The sequence below is a fragment of the Schistocerca serialis genome, chromosome 9 (genome assembly GCF_023864345.2).
Source record: "Schistocerca serialis cubense isolate TAMUIC-IGC-003099 chromosome 9, iqSchSeri2.2, whole genome shotgun sequence".
Taxonomy (NCBI): Eukaryota; Metazoa; Arthropoda; class Insecta; order Orthoptera; family Acrididae; genus Schistocerca; species Schistocerca serialis.
This window is the reverse complement of record NC_064646.1, coordinates 299,596,317-299,621,498: the sequence shown is the minus strand read 5'-3', so window position 1 is coordinate 299,621,498 and position 25,182 is coordinate 299,596,317. Positions and strand designations below refer to the sequence as shown.

At 43.4% G+C, this 25,182-nt stretch overlaps 1 protein-coding gene across 1 annotated transcript in view; it reads left to right on the top strand.

Annotated features, from left to right (window-relative positions):
* Window positions 1-24,190, top strand: part of LOC126419565 (cytochrome P450 6l1-like) — an 89,616-nt gene extending 65,426 nt beyond the window's left edge. The window contains exon 6 of the mRNA XM_050086753.1: window positions 24,018-24,190. Within this exon, the coding sequence (XP_049942710.1) occupies window positions 24,018-24,190 (173 nt within the window). The remainder of the gene's footprint in view (window positions 1-24,017) is intronic.
* The last annotated feature ends 992 nt before the right edge of the window (window positions 24,191-25,182 follow it).

Sequence of the window (25,182 nt, the reverse complement as noted above, 5' to 3'; positions counted from 1 at the left end):
TCTACTACTGTATACTCCAAAAAGGTTTTGGTTGAGTGTGAAAGGGAGATTGTGTAATGACTGGAGGTAGGGAATGTTAACCTGCAATTACCGTTATAGGCGTTGCATGCGTTGTAGCTGGATTTGTTGCAGCGGCGTTGATGTTGCTGATGGTGACGATGCGACTGATGCTGTTGTTGACGCTTTTGACGATACTGCGGTTGATGCCGGGATTTTCTCGCGATGATGGTGCCGTTATGTGGGCAGTTGGTAGCACCGTGGGTGTTGTTAGTTTTGCGGAGAGCTCCTGCGGACGTCCGACATATAGTCGGTACCCATGTTGTTGTCCAGGTGACGGGCGATGTCGTGCAGATTGCGGATGATGATGTAGTTGTAGTTCCGGGCGATGTCCTCATTCCCAAGGCGTGGTTGTCTCAATACGTTCCTACGGTGGACTTAGAGTCCGTCCTCGGCAGGTGAAATAAAGTTCTCGGTGTCGATGTGACGAAGACTTTTAAACTCAAGGGCCTGCAACCACAGTGCATCTGTCCACATATACGCAACGGCCAGAGATGTCATGCGGCGGCACAGAACACTTTCTGAACAGAACCTGTAGTTAGAAGCTCGATTCATGGTGGGACGCATCATTAGGAGCTGCACTGTTGCGACACCTTCGCGCGTAGGTAAAAGAAATGGTCCGATTACATGCTTTGTCCAGGTAGAAATAGCTATCGCCATTAATTTTCAATACTTCGACGAATGAATGTCCCCTACTTCCTTCAGGTCCTGTTTCCAGTATGACGAAGTTGATGCTAGAATTTCAACTTTTTCATACAGTACGGAATGGCAAATGTCCGTGCAGTATTCTACCACAACCGGTTTATTGGGTTCTAAGAGCCGGGTGTGTTCCGGGCATCTCTCAAGGACTATACGCGTCATCTGCCCGTTGTACGGGTCACACACGCGTGGTTTGTTGTCAACTCCACCCTTGTGAAGCATCAAATCATCCTTGGCGGAACTCAAATACGCGGTTTGGTGGGGAGCGAAAGACCGTTTAAATTTATGATTGGTGAGAATCTTACATAACTATGACAACTTCCAAAATATCGCAGGAAAGCCACGCATTGAAATCAATGTTTTATCTTCCTCATTCCTTCAGTCCACTCTAGACTTTATTGGTAGCACTGGATGACATGCAATAAACTAAACGAGACGTCTATGATATCGACAAGATGCCAGAAAGCATTCCATAGGTTCTCCGGAGACAACTACACTCCAAAATATCCTATCCCACACAACAACAGACTGCTTCATGAGAACCTCACCAAGGCCAACCACTTCGAATCCCACCCAGAAGACACTTTCATCAATCCACATGATACACACATTCATAACTCGATGTATTCCTATGTGTATGAACGTACAGACATAGATATCCCACTTCTCTCAACAAACTTTCAGTACTTACGCAGAACTCCACGAGCAGAACTAAAAACAGCAATAACAGCTAAAGAAATAACACAGACACTCGCTAAACAACGAAACAATGCACCCAGTAAAGATATATCACCCACCTGCACCTCAAGCAATGTCCCCAGAGTTTGTGACGAAATGCCTACCATTCTTCACAGTACCGCCCTCCACACAAAAAGCTGTGGAAATCACCCAAAGCCCTTTTCTTTCTGAAACCGATAAACCTCTCTCAAGTGCCAACTGTTTCATCTCGGAGTAGCAACTGCAACTCACATCCTCAATTATTTGCTGGATATATTCCAAGCTCTGTCTTTCTCTGCAGTTCTTACTGTCTACATCTCCCTCTAATACCATGGAAGTTATTCCCTGATGGCTTAACAGATGTCATACCACCCTGTCCCTCCTTATCGGTATTTTCCATACAGTCCTTTCCTCGTCGATTCTGTGGGAAACGTCCTCATTCCTTACCTTATCAGTCCACCTAATTTTCAACGTTCTTCTACAGCACTACATCTTAAAGCTTCGATTCTCTTCTGTTCCGGTTTTTTCACAATCTGTGTTTTACTACCTTTTAACGCTGTACTGAGAAAGTATATTATCAGAAATTGCTTCCTCAAGTTAAGATCCGTGTTTGATACTAGTAGACTTCTCTTGGCCAGGAATACCCTTTTCACCAGTGCTAGTCTGCTTTTTATGTCGTTCTTGCTCTGTCCATCATTGGTTATTTTGCTGTCTTAGTAGCAGAATTCCTTAACTTTTACTTCGGGATCCCCGATGTTGAGATTAAGTTTTTCTGTGTTCTCATTTCTGCTACTTCTCGTCACTTTCGATTTATTCTCTATAATATTCTGTACTCATTACATTCTTTATTGCATTCAACAGATCATGTAATTCTTCAATTTCACTCAGGATAGCAATCTCATTAGCTAATCTTATCAGTGATATCCTTTCACATTGAATTCTCATCCGACTCTTGACTTTTTTTTTGCGTTATTGCTCGTTCGACGTATAGATTGAACACTAGGGGCGAAAGGCTACGTCTGTCTTACACACTTTTTTAATCCGAGCGCTTTGTTCTTTGTTTTCCACTCTTATTGTTCCCACTTGGTTGTTGTACATATTGCACATTACCCTTCTTCCTCTACAGCTTGCCCCTATTTTTTTCTAAGAATTTCGAACATCTTGCACCATTTTACGCTATCTGATGCTTTTTTCAGGTCGACAAATCCTAGGAACGCGTCTTGATTTTTCTTCATTCTTGCCTCCATTATCAAGAGCTACGTCTGAACTGCCTCTCTGGTGCATTCTCCTTTCCTGAAACCAAACTGATCGTCATCTCTTCATTATTACTAAACTGTGATCTGAGTCTACATCTGCTCCTGGATACGCCTTACAATCCAATACCTGATTTCGGAATCCATGCCTAACGATGATCTAATCTGCCAAGACTCCTCTCGTATCTCCCAGCCTTTTCCAATTATACCTCCTCCTCTTGTGATTCTTGAAATGAGTATTCGCTGTTACTGATATTTATTGCGCTACTCAGTTCGTCTTTCTCCTTTCTCGTTTCTACCACCAAGCCCACTTTCTCCCGTAACCTTTATTCTATTCCCTCCCCTACAGTCACATTCCCATCTCCTATAACTGTTAGACTTTCATCTCCCTTTACGTGCTCAATTACCCGTTCTATATCCTCATATACTTTCTCTATATCTTCATCTTCTGTTGCCGACGTCGGCATATATATCTGAACTATTGTTGTCGGCTTTGGTTTGCTGTCGATTCTGACGACAACTACTCTGTCACTGCCCCAGTTTCCTGTTCCTAACGAATCCTACTCACGTTATACCATATTCTGGTGATTTGATATATTCGTCTGATAAGAAATCCTTGTATTTTTTTTATTTCACTCCACTGACACCTATTACATATAGATTGAGCCTCTAAAATTCCCTCTCCAGATTTTATAGCTGATATTCCACGCCCTGACTCTAGAACGTTACCCTTTCTTTCGTTATTCAGTCCTTTTCTCATGACCACCACCTCTTGGCAGTCTCATCACGAAGATCAGAATTGGGGACTAGACTGGGATCTTTTGCCAATGGAGGGATCATCATGACACTTTTCAAATAAATACCACATGTCCTGTGGATACACATTGTGTCTTCTTTAATGCAGTCGTTTCCATTGCCGCCTGCATCCTCATGCCGTTGATCATTGCTGATTCTTTAGCCTTGTAGAGGCTGTTTCCCACCCAAGGCCAAGAAAGTGCCTTGAACACCTCTCCACACATCCGTCCTCTTTGACAAGACCGTTGACAGAACGAGGGTGGCTCATACCAGAAGTTTTCGGACGACAATTGCTCATTTTTATTCAAAACTGAAACAGCGGCGAGTTCCGAACCTGGAACCGAGGATGTTTCGATTAGTTGTCAAAGACGCTACCCGTAGACCACTAGTGTTCAACCTATCAACTCACGCCCAGCGTTCTTTCGTTAAAACTATTCCGTAGGTGGTCAATCTCTTTATGTTACCCACATTATCGCCTATCAAACAAATAAACAAAAATCCGCCATATTTTCCTCCCGCAATATCCGAAAAAGCCTTTGACCAGTATGGCATGCTGGACTACTCTTCAGGGTACAAACTTAAGCATTCAGAGTTAACTATGTCCGCCTTAAACTCCTTCCTTGACCATCGTCCTACATAGGTCACATTCAGCAACACCTGTTCCCGCATATTGAGATGTGCCTCAAGGTTCCTTTCTGTCCCCCTCCTTTACGACCTGAACACTGCAGACATTCCCAAACCACTACCGCCCACCCACCTCCTGCAGTATGCTGAGGACACCGCCTACCTAGCTACTCACCACACCCTCCCACGCCTCCCTTCAATGTCACTTGAATCTCCTGGACAATTGGGATAATACTTGGAAACTGAAAGTAAAGTCACAGAAAAGCCAAGCCACCATCTTTGGTCTCACTACAGGCGTTTGCGTCGTCCAGATTTCCATCTCTCCATCTACAGCTAATCCGTTGTTCTAACACAGTAAGGTATTTAGGATTAACCCTCGACTAAAACCAACATGGAATGCATACTTCCTTGCTGTCTAGCACACAATCCTAAACTTGCTGGAGCTACTAAAACCACTAACAGGCTGCACCTGGGTTCTACTCCTTCTACCACTAGTCTCATTTAGAAATTCGCTCCATCTTCACTGACGCAAACGTTGCCTGGATCTCCGCCTCCTCTAAATTCAAGTCCCTTGAAATCCTAGAAAGATATGATCTCTGCCTCGCCTTCCTACTTTCCCCAACATGTATCCCATACCAGCTCATCCGCAGGATACATCTTCTTCTCTTCCTAGAGCACCTCCGAATACAACACACTAAACGTAAAACTCAGTCCTGTCGCCCAATATCCTACCTATTAATTACCAACCCAGATACCCTGCTGCTCCACTACATTCATATGCCACCTTCCATGCATCTTCGTGTCTTATTCACCTTTTCCTGACGGAACTGCATGAACTCTCAGTATTCAACGATGAAATCCTTTCTCACAAATACCCCCTTCCAACCATAATAACAGTGTTACACCTCACACCATCCTTCTATTTTCGTCCTTCCTGTTATGTACATAATTCCGCGTAGTCAGCGCGTACACAACTTTCCCACTAGAGCGCGCCCCACTAAGCACAAAAGCGAAGGCGCAGCGCTCGTCCGTCTCTGCACTACGAGATGGCGCTGTCTTAGAGACGGACCAAATTCTGCTTCTGCCGATCCACGTATTAATATGTAACGCAGCCAATGAGATTGCTGCTAACGTAGAACCTTTTCTCCTCGCGGATCACACTCGCGCAGTGATACCTGAACGCTCGAGATATTATAACGAGTGTACAGACCTCCGATTAGTCAGTCTGCATTAGTCTGCATTTGTCTGTACCAGTCTGTAGTCAAGTTTCAGTCTGCGCCTAATAAGATTATCATATTCCTGTACATAGCCATGAAGAGAAATGTATAGACACTTTGTCAAGTATCAGAGATATGTGAGAATAAGATTAACGTACCAAGACCAAAGGAACTTCAGATTGTCAATTGTAAACAGCATCCAGAATCAAGTTATGTAATATCTATGATTTTTATTATTTTAATAAATGTGTTTGAAAATTAATCAAGTTCTGTTTAAAGTTGGTCACCGTCAATCTGCTACTCTAAGCGTGCAAGTGGCATTTCTATCGTCTGGCCTAACGGCAGAAGATAAACACGCCACGATAAGACCACGAGACATATTGCTGACACTCGCCTACTTCGTTAGAGCGACAAGTCAAATAATCTGATGGTGCGTATACCGAAGGTCTTACAGTACGCACACCACACTTCCCCTTGCCTCTACTTAACTACTTACAGTCGTTGTATCTGGTTCAACAGGGCCCCATTGTCATGCTCATCATTCCATCTCCATGGTGGCCATAATCATTTTCATTCATCACTAGCATCACTGCTATACTAAATCATCATTAACATTGTCATTAGTGATTATATTTTAACTGTAATTTATCGTCTAAAATTTTTCAGCATCATAAAAATTGTGCTTCAGTGTGTTAAAACGGTCATTTATTCTCATCTGTTTATATGTATTTCAAAGACTTCTTTTAAACATGTATAACCTTTCGCTGAAAAGCAGTTTTTGTACATTACCATCTCACCTCTTCATGGGAAGTTGTAATAACGTTGTTGTGGCATCAGTCTTTTGGATTTATACGCAAACAAACGCGGTTATTATTTCCGTCAGATGCGACCTCCAGCTTGTTAACAGCTACACTATCTCTTGCTAGGCCTCTCACTACCAACGACATGCGTCCCCGCAAAGCCACAACGGGAGCCTACCAAAACCAGGAAAAAAACTACTTAGAATTACACATCAGTGCAAGGAAACACATTTGGGAAGTGTCTGATCTTCTGCATAGCAGGAATAACTGTAGATCCCCAACTTCCAAGGTTGAAGCTGACGGCTTTCGATGTCTCGCGGCCAATAACGAATTAAATTCCGAGCCCCCATACTATTACGCCACAAGTCCATTTTATGGATTTCGCTGACAGTCAATGATGAATTAGGACTGGCTGCAGTCCATTCCAGGAGTTTGGTCCCAGAGATCATTTGTGCTGGCACTGTGTGCCATGTATCAAGCAGTAAGTCAAACAATGTCTCCATATAAACAGATCTGTTGTGTAAACAAACCACACACACACAATATCATCAGCATGTGTTGGTCATGTTTTCTCATTCTGCCAGCCTAACTTTGGAAGGCATTCACTACAATCTTATTCAAAATTAACTTACACTGAACTGCCTGTGGCGTCTTTTAAAAATCTATATATATATATATCCTCGTCAGTTTAATGGATGTGAGATCACAAAAACGAAGTATAAATATGTACTTGATAGTAGATTAAGCCGGCTGATGAGTATCACTATTTTAATTTATACACACACAAGCCTTAGTCCTTCGTAAATTAAATTAATCGAATGTATATTATCGTCTTGGTAACAGCATTTGTCAGTTATTCCTTCCACCCTTCATTCTATCACTTTTTCGATAAGAAATATAAGTAATTTTTAAGGAATTTTAAACTGTAAAATGTTGTAAAAATGTCTCAACTTAAAGGAAACTTTGTGCTGATTCCAAAATTGGTCTTAGATTTGGAAAATCTGAAATATTTTAGTAGTCATAACAGATTTAAAATTATGATTAATTTGTTATTAGTTTTAACTCGTCTGATGCACTTGTGATACAGTTGTATATTTAAACATGGTCTTTCGTTATCTAGGATCAGTTGAACAAACGCTACTTTTGAAAATGGTCGTTTAATTGGATTCCAGTATTGCGGCATAAATTGTCTCGTTGACACGTGACGTAACTTGCTACACTCAGGATGGCTGACAGCCGATTCCTACATTTCGCGAGCACCATACAACCTCAAAATTGTTTTCAGGCTTAAATGCACCAGGATCAGAATGTTTGGCTTTTGTCTCAAACACAGCTGTTCTCATTGATGATTCCCTTCTCCCACTAGTTGCATTTTCCTACAAAACTTTAGCCTCATTCGGTGTATTATTTCTTACTTAATGGTACAGGGAGAACCCTGCTATCTTCAGAAAGTCAAAGGAAAACCAGCAACTCCTAAACGAGACTATTATACTCCAACCACAACACTGTACACTTCCTGTGTAATTACCCCCTGAAGGGTATTTTGCGCAGATTATGAGAAACTAAATTATAAAGTCCTGGTTGCCAGCAAATGCTAGCAACCAACCCGACATACACTCCTGGAAATGGAAAAAAGAACACATTGACACTGGTGTGTCAGACCCACCATACTTGCTCCGGACACTGCGAGAGGGCTGTACAAGCAATGATCACACGCACGGCACAGCGGACACACCAGGAACCGCGGTGTTGGCCGTCGAATGGCGCTAGCTGCGCAGCATTTGTGCACCGCCGCCGTCAGTGTCAGCCAGTTTGCCGTGGCATACGGAGCTCCATCGCAGTCTTTAACACTGGTAGCATGCCGCGACAGCGTGGACGTGAACCGTATGTGCAGTTGACGGACTTTGAGCGAGGGCGTATAGTGGGCATGCGGGAGGCCGGGTCGACGTACCGCCGAATTGCTCAACACGTGGGGCGTGAGGTCTCCACAGTACATCGATGTTGTCGCCAGTGGTCGGCGGAAGGTGCACGTGCCCGTCGACCAGGGACCGGACCGCAGCGACGCACGGATGCACGCCAAGACCGTAGGATCCTACGCAGTGCCGTAGGGGACCGCACCGCCACTTCCCAGCAAATTAGGGACACTGTTGCTCCTGGGGTATCGGCGAGGACCATTCACAACCGTCTCCATGAAGCTGGGCTACGGTCCCGCACACCGTTAGGCCGTCTTCCGCTCACGCCCCAACATCGTGCAGCCCGCCTCCAGTGGTGTCGCGACAGGCGTGAATGGAGGGACGAATGGAGACGTGTCGTCTTCAGCGATGAGAGTCGCTTCTGCCTTGGTGTCAATGATGGTCGTATGCGTGTTTGGCGCCGTGCAGGTGAGCGCCACAATCAGGACTGCATACGACCGAGGCACACAGGGCCAACACCCGGCATCATGGTGTGGGGAGCGATCTCCTACACTGGCCATACACCACTGGTGATCGTCGAGGGGACACTGAATAGTGCACGGTACATCCAAACCGTCAACGAACCCATCGTTCTACCATTCCTAGACCGGCAAGGGAACTTGCTGTTCCAACAGGACAATGCACGTCCGCATGTATCCCGTGCCACCCAACGTGCTCTAGAAGGTGTAAGTCAACTACCCTGGCCAGCAAGATCTCCGGATCTGTCCCCCATTGAGCATGTTTGGGACTGGATGAAGCGTCGTCTCACGCGGTCTGCACGTCCAGCACGAACGCTGGTCCAACTGAGGCGCCAGATGGAAATGGCATGGCAAGTCGTTCCACAGGACTACATCCAGCATCTCTACGATCGTCTCCATGGGAGAATAGCAGCCTGCATTGCTGCGAAAGGTGGATATACACTGTACTAGTGCCGACATTGTGCATGCTCTGTTGCCTGTGTCTATGTGCCTGTGGTTCTGTCAGTGTGATCATGTGATGTATCTGACCCCAGGAATGTGTCAATAAAGTTTCCCCTTCCTGGGACAATGAATTCACGGTGTTCTTATTTCAATTTCCAGGAGTGTAGCTTACGTTAAGCATATTGCTTAGGAGGAAATCGCCGACCGTCTGCTAACAAAATTATTTTATTTTGTTTTACTGCCACGGGTCACACAAAAAATAGTTTCGTTATTGGTTTCTCCTTCTTAATGAGCCATTACCAGATGATCTACTTAAAGAGGAAGGGAAATGGGTTAGTAAAATACTAGAAAACTAAATTTCGAATCAAACTATTTTCTGTATACAACTACACACAACTGAACCGTTACAAAGTCATTGGTGAACTAAATAGGCCGATAGACGCCCTCACAGTTTAAAGTATCTGCGCTCTGATTGTTAGAGATGATGTCAACTACCCAAGAATATAAAGTTGTTAATTCGTAAACAGGAAATATAAGACGAAGAATATTCGTGAGATAAAATTAAGGTAGGAAACCTGCTCAGATTGAAAACAAGTGAAAAATGTTTTCATTTAGGTGAGGTAGACGTACACTAGAAATCGAATAGGTGTTGACTACCTGCAAAAGCAAACTCAACGTAGCAGCCTGGTAGCTACCATGACAAGTACTGATGTTTAATGTATACTTACCATCGCCAGGTACCAGGCTTCTGCTACTAGCGGATCGCTACCATGCTTATCTACAACAAATGTTACTTACTGCTGCCTTCCTACCTCATTATAAAAGTAGACGTGGTGGCTCAGCAAATCCCTTCATCGAAGATATTACCACAATAGTTTAAGATCTCTCAATTCTTTCTCCATGCAATTGTGAAAACGTCCTCACTAAATGACGTACAATCTCTCCTACACGTGTCGATTACAGAAATACCAGTACTTTTTTTTTACTTTTTCAAATGGAACTATAGAATAGTAATAATTTGTCCTGCGAGTATCATAATTCTAAAAGAGATGAATTAAACGGCGTTTGACTCTTCAAAATTCGATTAGCAGTTTCGGAGAAATCACAATATTTAGAATTATTTAGAACTTAAGACTTATTTGTTTTGAACATAAAATGATAACTGTCTCATGCACAAGTTAGGGTTGTTATAACCAACTGGAGAGCCAGGCTGATAGAGCGCTCCAGCTTGACGCAACTATGTCTGTTTACAAAATCAAAATAGTGGCGAAAAGCTTAATTCAAAACTGCCACTAATCATACTTGGCTACATGTAGTTGGACCGACATATGAACTAAAAGGCAATGGTCATGCCGTCTAAGGATAATACATCGGTTAACTATGGTAACACTTCAGCTCTTGTTTCTGCCAGAGCCTTAAAAGAAAGGTGCACGTCAAAAATTGAGTGGATTTGTAAAGTAGGGAATTGAGGCATCACAAGTGTAAATACTAATTTCGTGTCAGGAGTTGTTTAAGATACACACTTGCATTGACAAATTATATCAGCTACCAACAAAAAGAAAATCCAAAAATACTTCCTTAAAATTTCATTTGTAGCGGCTACCTCGGCAGATGCTCTGGTAGGTGGTAGTTCATGGTCAACTGATCAACAAAGTGTCACCCAGGAATGTGGCTAACACGGCGCCGCCTCAGCCCTGTGACGTCACAAGGCTGGCAACCCACCATACTTGTATGAGGCCGAGCCTGCACCATATGAAGCACACAGATTATAGACCAGTGTACCCATGGCCCTGTCGTAGACTGTACACAAGAAAGACAGCCACCACCAACTCTATGTGCCATTAGGAGCAGGTGATGGGCAGCTCGTCCCTTGTGACGATGGATGAATGGATGAATAGCTGCATGTCCCTGGATGGGAGTCGGAGACCCTCGTGGTGGAAGATGACGACAGTCATAGTTGAGCCCTCAAAAAAAAAAAAAAAAAAAAAAAAAAAGGAAGCCTGCAGGTCGAAGATGAAGATGCCGAAGTTCTTCCCATCTGTGTGTGTGTGTGTGTGTGTAAGGAAGAAGCTAACGGGCGCTCAGTGCTGATGTTATCAGCGCTTCCCATCGGTCCCAGCATGGATGATGGCATAGCGACTGACAGTGTCAGAATCCCCTCGGTAGGACTTGCTGCCACAGGAGCTCGTAGACAGCTAGATGGGTAAACAGCTAGCCGGCATATGTTCCTTCTCCAGGCTGATCGGCAGCACAATGAGCCTGTGTCCACTGGATGTGAGCAATATTTATGTGCGATTGACACATGTGCTGTCGTGAGCTGGCAATGACGTCACTTCTCCTGCTTTTATTGTCTGGTCAGCTCATTTGGTTCCTTTCAGAATTGCATAACTCTACGTTTCAGATACTCATTCTGCTATGTCAGTGTAATGAATAGTAACTCTTGAATCACTTCTTGTGGCCGACACTAGGCTGGAATCTGTTGCCACGATGTCATTCTGCTGTACTGCTGGGAATGGCGCCCAGCCTGTACGGTGTGTAGCAATCGCTTTGACATTCACACTCACGTATGAGTGATCCTTCGTTGCTGGAATTCTGAGTGGCTATTGACGTGTTCTTTCCTGCCTCTTTCGTCGACAGTCAAGGTTTCTAATGTTTACCATTGCAACAAGTACTCTTCATATTTATGTTATAAATTTTTCGAAATTTCCACTGTCTGCAGCAATACACGTTTCGGTAGTACAAGGACTTCTGGACAGACTGAAGAGATTCCTTCCGTATCTTTGCATATGCTGCAACAATTTGATATTTTAAATCCTCTTGTGGTGTCGGGACTTGGGCATAGAATTCATCTCTGAGCTTACCTCAGTATCTGCTGGTAAACTGACATAAAACGGATGAAAGCTCTTAAAATGCGGAGAACGCTGGGTAACTAATTCCAGAGTCACTAGCAGTTTCTCTAGATTCAACATGTGGGTTATGAGAAACATCTGGCAGAACTTATTCCGTTTGCTCTGTTCGTTGTAGGGTTTCTCCTCACCTTCTGGTTAATATTCTAAGAACAGCCGACCAGTTGCAAAGGATAAAGTAATCTTTATCTAGGTTTCAATAGATATAAATCTATCTTCTTCAGAAGACGGCCTGGGGACAATGAACATCGTAATATATATTAAGGTATGAAACTTGAGTCAAGAATAAAGTTTAACATATGTTAGGAAAATATTGTATTACAAGATGTGAGAAAGATTCTTGGTACTTACAGTATTATAACATGAAGTGATATGTCCTTATCGTTTAGGCAAACATCCGCATAGTTACATTAATCATATAAAATATAGCCCTGAAAACAGGGTTTGTCAAACAAATAAAATAGGTACATAGAAGTTGCAGAGCGCCTAAGCGACTGAGTAAAATCGGCCAGCGTAGTAGCACAGCGGCCACGGCAGGTGGCGCTCATGTCGCGAACTATGTGCCGATAGGCGTACTGAAGTAACATTTGAAACATCAATATTAAATGCGTTCTTAAATAGAGTGATAATAAATAAATTGGCAAGCATTTAACATTCCCGTTATGACATTGTGGGAGGTATAGGAACAATAACGTAGATACATACATCAAAAAGACAGGTGGCGCTTCCGCCGTGAGTTACATGCAGTGGTCTATATAGCCAAATATAAAGTTATATTACCATATTAGTGAAGCCCATAGAACGTATATAAGTCAAAACATCAAGAACAATCAGTAATGGCTTTTAAGAAAATTACGAGACCTGGTCTACAATCCAGTTACTACGTAATATAGAATAAGAGAAAATTACATGAGGGCCGCTGTAGTAGCAGCCGTACATCGTGAAAAGAACACATTATATAAACGGTAGTAAACTGGAAGATTTGAAAGTGCATTATAGCTTCCTGAGGAAATAGACTACTGAGGTTACTAGCATTAATGTTATATATTACACAGTACGGGTTTAAAGCCTTCGAAAAATTGTTTACAGGCAAGGTTCAACTGATCATTCAGAATATTGCCGTCTTTGAGCTCTAGATGTTTAAAAATAAATAGCTCTTCCCACAGATCTAGTCTCCGTCCTTTGACCTGTCTATGTAGGATAACCGTGTCTTCTAACTGTTTAGGCGTATGGCCGGTTATCAAGAGGTGTTCAGCAAAGGTAGAGTTGCGAATATTCGTTCCTTTTTTACCCAACAGATGTTCTTTATATCGTGTTTTCACAGCTCTGCCGGTTTGACCAATATAATAAGAGGGGCAGTTATTACAGGTTAGCTTGTAAATACCTGAATTAGAAAACCAGTCCCTGGCAATCTCTACTGACTGTACAAGATTTCTTTTTAAACTGTTATCTGTAGAAAAGGAGACGTTACAGTTATATTTTTTATTTAGAAGACGTTTAATCCTATACGATAAGTTACCCAGGAAAGGGATGGAAATAAATTTTTTAGTTTCTGTGGTATCCGTGGGGAGAATATTTCTCAAAGTCGAACATTTTTGGGAGATTTTCTTATTGAGCAGGTAATCGATCATATTCTGGTTATACCCATTATTAACCGCAATCGCTTTGGGTATAACCAGAATATGATCGATTACCTGCTCAATAAGAAAATCTCCCAAAAATGTTCGACTTTGAGAAATATTCTCCCCACGGATACCACAGAAACTAAAAAATTTATTTCCATCCCTTTCCTGGGTAACTTATCGTATAGGATTAAACGTCTTCTAAATAAAAAATATAACTGTAACGTCTCCTTTTCTACAGATAACAGTTTAAAAAGAAATCTTGTACAGTCAGTAGAGATTGCCAGGGACTGGTTTTCTAATTCAGGTATTTACAAGCTAACCTGTAATAACTGCCCCTCTTATTATATTGGTCAAACCGGCAGAGCTGTGAAAACACGATATAAAGAACATCTGTTGGGTAAAAAAGGAACGAATATTCGCAACTCTACCTTTGCTGAACACCTCTTGATAACCGGCCATACGCCTAAACAGTTAGAAGACACGGTTATCCTACATAGACAGGTCAAAGGACGGAGACTAGATCTGTGGGAAGAGCTATTTATTTTTAAACATCTAGAGCTCAAAGACGGCAATATTCTGAATGATCAGTTGAACCTTGCCTGTAAACAATTTTTCGAAGGCTTTAAACCCGTACTGTGTAATATATAACATTAATGCTAGTAACCTCAGTAGTCTATTTCCTCAGGAAGCTATAATGCACTTTCAAATCTTCCAGTTTACTACCGTCTATATAATGTGTTCTTTTCACGATGTACGGCTGCTACTACAGCGGCCCTCATGTAATTTTCTCTTATTCTATATTACGTAGTAACTGGATTGTAGACCAGGTCTCGTAATTTTCTTAAAAGCCATTACTGATTGTTCTTGATGTTTTGACTTATATACGTTCTATGGGCTTCACTAATATGGTAATATAACTTTATATTTGGCTATATAGACCACTGCATGTAACTCACGGCGGAAGCGCCACCTGTCTTTTTGATGTATGTATCTACGTTATTGTTCCTATACCTCCCACAATGTCATAACGGGAATGTTAAATGCTTGCCAATTTATTTATTATCACTCTATTTAAGAACGCATTTAATATTGATGTTTCAAATGTTACTTCAGTACGCCTATCGGCACATAGTTCGCGACATGAGCGCCACCTGCCGTGGCCGCTGTGCTACTACGCTGGCCGATTTTACTCAGTCGCTTAGGCGCTCTGCAACTTCTATGTACCTATTTTATTTGTTTGACAAACCCTGTTTTCAGGGCTATATTTTATATGATTAATGTAACTATGCGGATGTTTGCCTAAACGATAAGGACATATCACTTCATGTTATAATACTGTAAGTACCAAGAATCTTTCTCACATCTTGTAATACAATATTTTCCTAACATATGTTAAACTTTATTCTTGACTCAAGTTTCATACCTTAATATATATTACGATGTTCATTGTCCCCAGGCCGTCTTCTGAAGAAGATAGATTTATATCTATTGAAACCTAGGTAAAGATTACTTTATCCTTTGCAACTGGTCGGCTGTTCTTAGTCTGATTTACGTGGAACCGTTGCTGTAGCGCAGCTATGTTTAAAGTACTGGTTAATATTCTACTGCCTTTCGCATAACAACGTTTTGCGAGTTCGCTAAGTTATTATTCTGTTTGGACATCGTCTGTCGGAATGTCATTCTGTGCACAAGTCAGCTGTTCATTTCACTTTCCTTCTGCATTCTCCGTAAAGAAGTAGCATATGTAGTTTTTCTTGGTTCGTAAGAGACACTTACTTTTTCAGACTAATCAGAACTCAGCGCTAGACATTAGTGAACGACAAATACAAAATGAAAGCCACGTTTCCTCCGTGCTCCTTTTATACCAGTACAGCGACAACGAAATACGCTGTATCGTCTTTGTCCAGTGTGACGTATTTCTTTATTGGGTACGAAATTGTAGACTCCCGCATAAAACAACAATCCGTTTCATATTAAGATAAATGATATATTCTAAATATTGAAATTACTCTTAAACGAGTAACCGGATTCTGAAGAGTGAAACGCTGTTGAAATCGTCCCTTCTAGAACAACAACACTAGCAGCAGAAATTATTAACCTACAGTTCCATTTGAGAAAGCGAATTTGATACCAATATTTTCGTAAATAATTTCCTCCAGAGTATAAAATTTTCAGACAACTTACGGCAATGGAGCTGGGTGGCGTCTTCGACTACAGCCGATGTCTCGACAGATGAGTGCCAGGCAGAGAACAAGACTCCAAGAAAAATTAAGACAGGAACTTCGTCTTTTCGTAAGGTCACTTACTAATTTAATCTTAATTCCTTCCTTGACAACATTATCCAAGTACCTGTAAATGCACGCTAGGATCTCTGTTGTAATTCAGATGAAGATGGGTACTAAAGCAATGTAGCCCGCCCGGTTAGCCGATCGGTCTAACGCACGGCTTTCCGGAGCGGGAAGGAGCGCCTGGTCTCCGGCACGAATCCGCCCGGCGGACTTGTGTCGAGGTCCGGTGAGCCGGACAGTGTGTGGATGGTTTTTGGGCGGTAATCCATCTGCCTCGGCGAATGCGGGCTGGTTCCCCTTATCCCGCCTGTTCTCCACGTACGCGTACACCACCATTACTCTATCTACCACGCAAATATAGGGATTACACTCGTCTGGTGTGAGACGTTCCCGGGAGCGGGGGGGGGGGGGGGGGGGGGGGGGAGGGGGGAGGTTCCACCGGCGGAGGCCGAACCGCACAATAACCCTGGGTTCGCTGTGGGGCGGCGGAGACGTGAAGTGGACTGTGGTAGTCGTCGTGGGGTTGTAGACCACTGCGGCTGTGGCGGGGACGGAGCCTCTCCGTCGTTTCTAGGTCCCCGGTTAACATACAACATACAAGGCAATGTTCTACGGTAGTATATTTGTCCTGCCGTTGCATACATGTGTCAGGCTTATGCTTAACACACTGATCCTCGACGATTCTGCTGGTCTGGCCGAAGTACTGAAGAGTCTCTAAATGAGATTCATCATTTTGTTGAACAATTAAGTTAATGTACCCACATCTGGCACTTCAATTCTGGATGCAAACTCTAAACTACATAAAAAAGAGACTGAACAGCTGAGTGTGTCTGTAGTGGCCACAAAGTATATTATCTGTACTTCACCTCACATTTTACTAAGATTTTCGGTAATTATCGGAGCACGACAAGCGTATTCAATACATTTATGTGCAGTATGTCGGTATATATATCCTTTCCTCCTCTCACCTGATGAATAAGAGTGTACAAGGTAAATTTCGGGTATGTAGATCTGTTGGAGTAAAAGTAGTCTGCTATTGTGGCAGAAATGCCAACCTTATGAAGCACGTACCAGGTAACAAAGAGGTTTCTGTTCGAGTTGGACGAAGCTCCTGTACAAGTTGGAACCTCACAATATGGAGCTCTCTGGACACTTTCGGAGGAACGGAATGCGTGGGTTCCAAAAGGGTTCACTCGGCATTGTTGCGGGATACGCGAGATGGGCGACACTGATTAAGTGTGAGAGTGCCTATTCATAATTAATGAATTATCCTATTTTTTGTAAATTTCAGCTACAGTCTTACGTTCGCAGATCGTGACTCACAGTAATGTATCCTGTCCAATTTAGTCAGCTATTCTGAATTTTACCACTCATTTTATGCAGCTTTTTTTGTTTGTGACTACCACGTGTTTGAGATTGTGAGAAACGTTACATGTCATTCTCGGGGTAAAACTCACAAATTAATTTCAGAACTTCTTCTATGGTGCAACTATTAAGAGTTTATTCTTATCGATGAATTCTTTTTCTCGGGCACTCAAGCCGAGGGAACGGCCATTTGCCATCAACGTGCACTGTGGTGAAGTTTTCCTTTATTTTTATTTGTCCTGAATCTCTATTATATGAATATAGGAGCGTGAATGTTGCCATTGAAAGATTCCTCGGCCGGCCGCTGTGACCAAGCAGTTCTAGGCGCTTCAGTCCGGAATCGCGCTCCTGCTACGGTCGTAGGTTCGAATGCTGGCTCGGGCATGGATGTGTGTGCTGTGCTAAGGTTATTTAGCTTCACCTAGTTCTGAGTCTAGGGGACTGATGACCTCAGATGTTAAGTCCCATAGTGCTTAGTGCCATTTGAACCATTTTGAAAGATTCCTCTGACCCTTCCATAATTAATAATGGTTAAAATGGCTCTGAGCACTATGGGACTCAACATCTGAGGTCATCAGTCCCATAGAACTTAGAACTACTTACACTTAACTAACTTAAGGACATCACACACATCCTCGCCCGAGGCAGGATTCGAACCTGCGACCGTAGCGGTCTCGCGGTTCCAGACTGAAGCGCCTAGAACCCCATAATTAATAATTAATGATAAATTGTGCTGGAATCTCCAAGATGCAGTTGTAGCAGGAACAGCAACCATCACTGAATTGTCAGGAGAAAGGCCGTAAACTTGGTGCCAGCCCATTCTTTTCGTCACTCACCCGGTACATATCTCTTTGATTATTACAATACTGGCGAAAGCTAACTTAGAGGTCAACTAACTCAGCTACATCTACATCACTACTCTCCAAATCACAATTAAGTGCCAGTAGAGGGCTTTTCGAATCACTGTTACTCTATTTCTCTACTGTTCCACTGACAAACTTTCAGGGTCTGAGATGACGAAGGCCATAAGCTTTGAACTTACTATCATATAACAGCGCTATTTGAGCGTGCCGTTTCCTCAAACTGCTGTTTATTAAACAGTGAATATTTTGAGCAAATTGAGGGTAAAGGCATGGATCGTTCTCTCTCTCCTCTGATATCAAAATTTATTGTGGAAGACTTTGAGGAAAGGACACTTGATTCGGCAAAACTTAAACCAAAAGTCTTCCGGCGATATGTGGATGATACTTTTGTAGTGTGGCCCCACGGTGAAGAAGAACTGTCACACTTTTTTTGCAGCATCTGAATTCTATCCGTGAGAATAGAAACTTTAGATGGAATTTGAAAAGGGCGGCTGTCTGTCATTTTTTGACGTCTTGGTCAGACGGAAAGTGGATGGATCGTTGGGGCATTCCGTTTATCGTAAGGCCACACATACAGACCTGTAATTGCAGGCGTCTAGGTGCGACGACCCATCACTAACTATGGGCGTCCTTCGAACGTTGGTTCACAGGGCTCATGATGTGTCTGATGGAGACAGCCTTGTGAAGGTGCTGGGACACCTACAATCAGTGTTCAAAGATAATGGATATTCTCACAATCAGATCAGCACAGCCGGCCGCGGTGGTCTCGCGGTTCTAGGCGCTCAGTCCGGAGCCGCGCAACTGCTACGGTCGCAGGTTCGAATCCTGCCTCGGGCATGGATGTGTGTGATGTCCTTAGGTTAGTTAGGTTTAAGTAGTTCTGAGTTCTAGGGAACTGATGACCACAGATGTTAAGTCCCATAGTGCTCAGAGCCATTTGAACCATTTTTAGATCAGCACAACTTTAAGGAAGAAGAAACGTGACTACCCACGCGATCAAGAGGAGAAGGTGCTGTTAAAGTCCAGGGCGTTCCTTCCGTACGTCGGCAATATTTAGTCGGAAATAGGCAGACTCTTAAGAAAACAAAGTCAAAATAACCTTTCGTCCAGCTACAAAGAAGTGTTCTCTTTTCGGTTCGGCAAAGGACGATCTCCTACTGCCGAAGGCTGGAATCTACAGAATACCTTGCCAGTGTGGCAAAGCCTAAATTGTTGAGACACCTCGCACAGTACGTGAAAGATGCGTTGAATATGATCGCCACACTCGCCTTTCGTAGCCCAGTAAGCCGGCCAAAGCCGAGCATTGTACCTCCACAGCATTTTTTTTATGGATTTCTCTGCCACGGAAATCTTGGTCTCGACGAGATCCTTCTGGGATTCAATTATTAAGGCATCGGTGGAAGATCTTATTTAATCGTGATCGCGGCTTTCAGCTAGCTAAGGTGTGGGACCCGGTGATATCTTTAATTTCTTCAGAAAGAAAAAATGTTAAGACCGGTGACACATTAATGATATTTAATTTCATTCATTTTGATATGTAAATTTTAACTGCGCAACTGCTCATTCCGACAGAGGGAGAGCATGTAGTATCTCATTACAGATAGACCTGCACGCCATAGATGGAGCAGTATTCGAAGAGGGCGTGTAATTCGACAGTGGTCGTTCATGTAGCGGCTGTCTTTGCGACAATTTTTGTATGAAGGCTGCGATGTGAACTAGCAATCTCCAGTGCAAAACACTCACCTGAAGGTGACTGAAAGGTTGCCATCCGAAATATCATGGTAAGAAGCCGACGTTATCCTACTGCACTCCCTAAACTTCATGGACTACTCTTTACGCCGGGAGAGTTTCGAGATTCACACCCATGTACTATTTGAACTGAAATTGTTAGTAATGAACGGTTAATCCTTACAAGTTTTAATACATCGTTTGTGAAACAAATGGTGAGTCTATTGTACTCTATGATTTTATTTTTGTAGGCAGTTAATCTCATGTCCACGGACAGGAGTTCAATGAGGCCCACTCAGGATTCCGTGCTTGGTGCCTCCATAAACAGATTGCGTTTTTTACTAAATTCCGTTGCGTAATTTTACTGATCATCACTGGCTCCTGAGCAGTGGTCTGTTGCAGTGATTATTCCGGTCGAAACACAGGCGAAGAGACTGAAAGAGAGGGAGTATGGTGAGTGCTTCCAAAACCAAGGGAGCCTAAGTGTTTGGTGTTTCAAGCCACATAGTGTCGAAGATTTATACCGCACACAAGGAAAGTGGAAGAAAGTCGTCCGCTGAGTCACAATAGGGCGAAAGTGAGGGTTGGCTGATCGTGACAGACGGTCATTGAAGAAGATTGTGACGAAAAATGGGACGACAGTTGTAAGAGTCACTGCAGAACTGAATGTCGCCCTCGCGAACCCTGTCAGCATCAAATACAACAAGAAGGGAGCTCCATAAACAGGAATTTTGCAGAGCGAGCTGGAATTCCAAAACACTCTTCACCAGTGCAAATGCCCATGGCAGGAAAACATGCTTCCCAAGCCATAAAACTTGGTATGTGCAGCAGCGGACGAAAGTAATTTGGCCGTATGAGTCTTGTTGCACACTGTTCCAAACTTCTGGCAGAGTTTGCTCCCAAAGTGAAACATGGCGGAGGTTCGATGATGATTTGGGCAGCAATGTACTGGTACTTCATGGGCCCCACGGAGGTCATATTGCTGGAACACAGCATCTCCGTTGGGAAACAAACATTGTGCCATGAGATAGATTTGTACAGCCACATAGACTAAATGGTCACAAAATCATTATTAAGTGACCAGTTTGGCTATACAGTAGTATCTCAGGGTATAATGTTAGTTTCCAAAACTACTAGATCCTTGGTCACACAGTTCAGATGGTACAGGACTGGTGCTGTGAACATGTGGATGAACTGTCGCATCTGCCTTTGCCACCAGTCACCATATATCACTGAGCTTTTATGGTCTACTTTGGAGAGAAGGTTTCGCGAGCACTATCCACCTGTATCATCGTTACCTGAACCTGCCACTTTTTTTCAGAAAGAATGGCCTGAGATTCTCTTCAAAACCATACAAGACCTGGAAGCTATTGTGCTTGTCAACGACTTTTCTACGCGATGTTAATCATGCCAACGTAATATCTACATCTACATCTACATCCATACTCCGCAAGCCACCTGACGGTGTGTGGCGGAGGGTACCCTGAGTACCTCTATCGCTTCTCCCTTCTATTCCAGTCTCGTATAGTTCGTGGAAAGAGAGATTGTCGTTATGCCTCTGTGTGGGCTCTAATCTCTCTGATTTTATCCTCATGGTCTCTTCGCGAGATATACGTAGGAGGGAGCAATATACTGCTTGACTCCTTGGTGAAGGTACGTTCTCGAAACTTCAACAAAAGCCCGTACCGAGCTACTGAGCGTCCCTCCCGCAGAGTCTTCCACTGGAGTTTATCTATCATCTCCGCAACGCTTTCGCGATTACTAAATGATCCTGTAACGAAGCGCGCTGCTCTCCGTTGGATCTTCTCCATCTCTTCTATCAACCCTATCAGGTACAGATTCCACACTGGTGAGCAATATTCAAGCATTGGGCGAACAAGTGTACTGTAACCTACTTCCTTTGTTTTCGGATTGCATTTCCTTAGGATTCTTCCAATGAATCTGAGTCTGGCATCTGCTTTACCGACGATCAACTTTATATGATCATTCCATTTTAAATCACTCCTAATGCCTACTCCCAGATAATTTATGGAATTAACTGCTTCCAGTTGCTGACCTGCTATATTGTAGCTAAATGATAAAGAATCTTTCTTTATATGTATTCGCAGCACATTGAGATTCAATTGCCATTCCCTGCACCATGCGTCAATTCGTTCAGATCCTCCTGCATTCCAGTACAATTTTCCATTGGCGGTGTTCTAGTGTTTCCGCGTGTTTGTGTCCCCCCCCCCCTCCATCCCACCCTCTCGGTGCATCATGAACAGCAATAGCGCTACCACTTTCCCTTGGGATACTGATAGTTAGTTTTACAGTTGTCGATTTTTCTGTTTGAAAAGTACCTTCACTGCCACCCTAACATTATTTTTATGTGTGGAAATATATCTTTTCAATTTTCTGGTTTTTGCTTCCTAATCTCATTATCACTTCTCGGGATATATGCCAGATTTACACATAACAGGATTACCAAATTCAGTAAGATATCGTTCTTTGAATATATTCTTTTTTAGGATTATTCTTGCGAAATGATGCTTAGCTTTCACGTATCAGTGTAATCTAGCTACCAGCAGTACTGAGTGGATAACTACTATTCTTTTCGGTATCATAAGTTTTTCAAGTCTCTTCCCGTTCTTGGAACGTGAAAACGTGACACTACCTCAGTCTCCTCACATTGTTACACTACTGGCCATTAAAATTGCTGCACCACGAAGATGACGTGCTACAGACGCGAAATTTAACCGACAGGAAGAAGATGCTGTGGTATGCAAATGATTAGCTTTTCAGAGCATTCACACGAAGTTGGCGCTGGTGGCGACATCTACAACGTGCTGACATAAGTAAAGTTTCTAACCGATTTCTCATACACAAACAGCAGTTGACCGGCGTTGCCAGGTGAAACGTTGTTGTGATGCCTCGTGTAAGGAGGAGAAATGGGTACCATCACGTTTCCAACTTTGATAAAGGTCGGATTGTAGCCTATCGCTATTGCGGTTTATCGTATCGCGACATTGCTGTTCGCGTTGGTAGAGATCCAGTGACTGTTAGCAGTATATGGAATCGGTGGGTTCAGGAGGGTAATACGGAACGCCGTGCTGGATCCCAAGGGCCTAGTATCACTAGCAGTCGAGACGACAGGCATCTTATCCGTATGGCTGTAACGGATCGTGCAGCCACGTCTCAATCCCTGAGTAAACATATGGGGATTTTTGCAAGACAACAACCATCTGCACAAACAGTTCGACGACGTTTGCAGCAGCATGGACTATCAGCTCGGAGACCATGGCTGCGGTTACCCTTGACGCTGCATCACAGACAGGAGCGCCTGCGATGGTGTACTCAACGACGAACCTGGGTGCACGAATGGCAAAACGTCATTTTTTCGGATGAATCCAGATACTGTTTACAGCAGTATGATGGTCGCATCCGTGTTTGGCGACGTCGCGGTGAACGCACTTTGGAAGCGTGTATTCATCAACGCCACACTGGCGTATCACCCGGCGTGATGGTATGGGGTGCCATTGGTTACACGTTTCGGTCACCTCTTGTTCGCATTGACGGCACTTTGAACAGTGGACGTTACATTTCAGATGTGTTACGACCCGTGGCTCTATCCTTCATTCGATCCCCGCGAAACCCTACATTTCAGCAGTATAATGCACGACCGCATGTTGCAGGTCTTGTACGGGCCTTTCTGGATACAGAAAATGTTCGACTGCTGCCCTGGCCAGCACATTCTCCAGATCTATCACCAATTGAAATCGTTTGGTCAATGGTGGCTGAGCAACTGGCTCGTCACAATACGCCAGTCACTACTCTTGATGAACTGTGGTACCGTCTCGAAGCTGCATGGGCAGCTGTACCTGTACACGCCATCCACGCTCTGTTTAACTCAATGCCCAGGCGTATCACGGCCGTTATTACGGCCAGAGGTGGTTGTTCTGGGTACTGATTTCTCGGGATCTATGCACCTAAATTGCGTGAATATGTAATCACATGTCAGTTCTAGTATAATATATTTGTCCAATGAATACCCGTTTATAATCTGCATTTATTCTTGGTGTAGCAATTTTAATGGCCAGTACTGTATAAAAATTCCAATGTTAATATCTTGATTCCCTCTTTTCTTGGTACATTTTTGGGCGCTACAATGGTTCGTACATGGCAGTTGTCTGTAGTTAGTGGCACAAGCTAAGAGCTGTTGGCTGTTTCAGGTCCTAGGTTGGGCCAGTTGGTCGCCAAGACCGCCCTGGCACATATAATCAGCAACTTCAGGATCAGCCCGACCGCCAAGACTCCGCAGCCATTGATGAAGGACCCTGGGAAACTGGTCGGTGCTCCCAAGGGACAACTGGAACTCAGCTTCCAGCAGATACGAAGCGAGTAACATGACACGGAGAGTATAAAAGGTTGTGAATCACAGCCGTGTGCGGTTGGAAAAGGATGTGCCAGCGATTCACTGTAACGTAGGTGCGATACTACGCACGTTATAAACAATAGAGGATGTCTTAGCTGCTGGTATGTCTTCCGCGTTGTGTGGTCTTGGCCCATGAAACTTTTCCGTACGTAACGTATCGTCCAGAGCTGTAGTTAGCGTCTTTGGAAGCTCTGCTAGTTACGACTGATGGGTCGGACGTCGGAGTGTGGCGTATTGTATGCGCAAACAAAGTTGACACTCGACGCAGTGGCTGATGGGAGCGACTGCAAAGGCGATTCCCATTTACAGCCGCTCCCATCAGCTAGCGCACCGAGTGCCATCTTTGCGCGATTAATAAACATAGTCGGCAAGGAGTGTGCTAGAGTTGACACGTGATCAGCAGAGATAAAACTTAACTATTGATTATCGTCCGTCAAAGATAAAACTTATCTATCCGTTCTGTAGAACTGCTGCCTGTATATCACCACAGTCCAATAAATACACTCACGACACTCTTTGGTGCGAAATTTGTTACCGTTGGACAGCTGAACGACACTAGCCCACAAAGCGGTGAGAAAGCAGATGGTCACATGCGTCGTAATCGTAACGTTTTTCATTATTTTCGACCCAATTAGTCGAATAGGTTACACTTTGCATTCCATGCATTAGTAAATTACCAGGAGTCGTGAATTATCGTGAAATACAGGTAAAAACAGCTTAACCACACTGATTCAATGACATAAGCTACAACTCATGTATCTATGAAGAAATACTTTCGAATATGTCTATATTCACAGCTTATTCCACTGAAAGCAACAGAATATAAACATTTAATGCATGAGAAGTGTGTATTTTTGTTGTTACTTGCGGTTATTGTCCTACGCACTTTCCCTGACACTTAAAAAAATTTTAGAGTGTTAAATGATTCGCTCTTTCTTACACTTCACTCGACTTTCTAATAC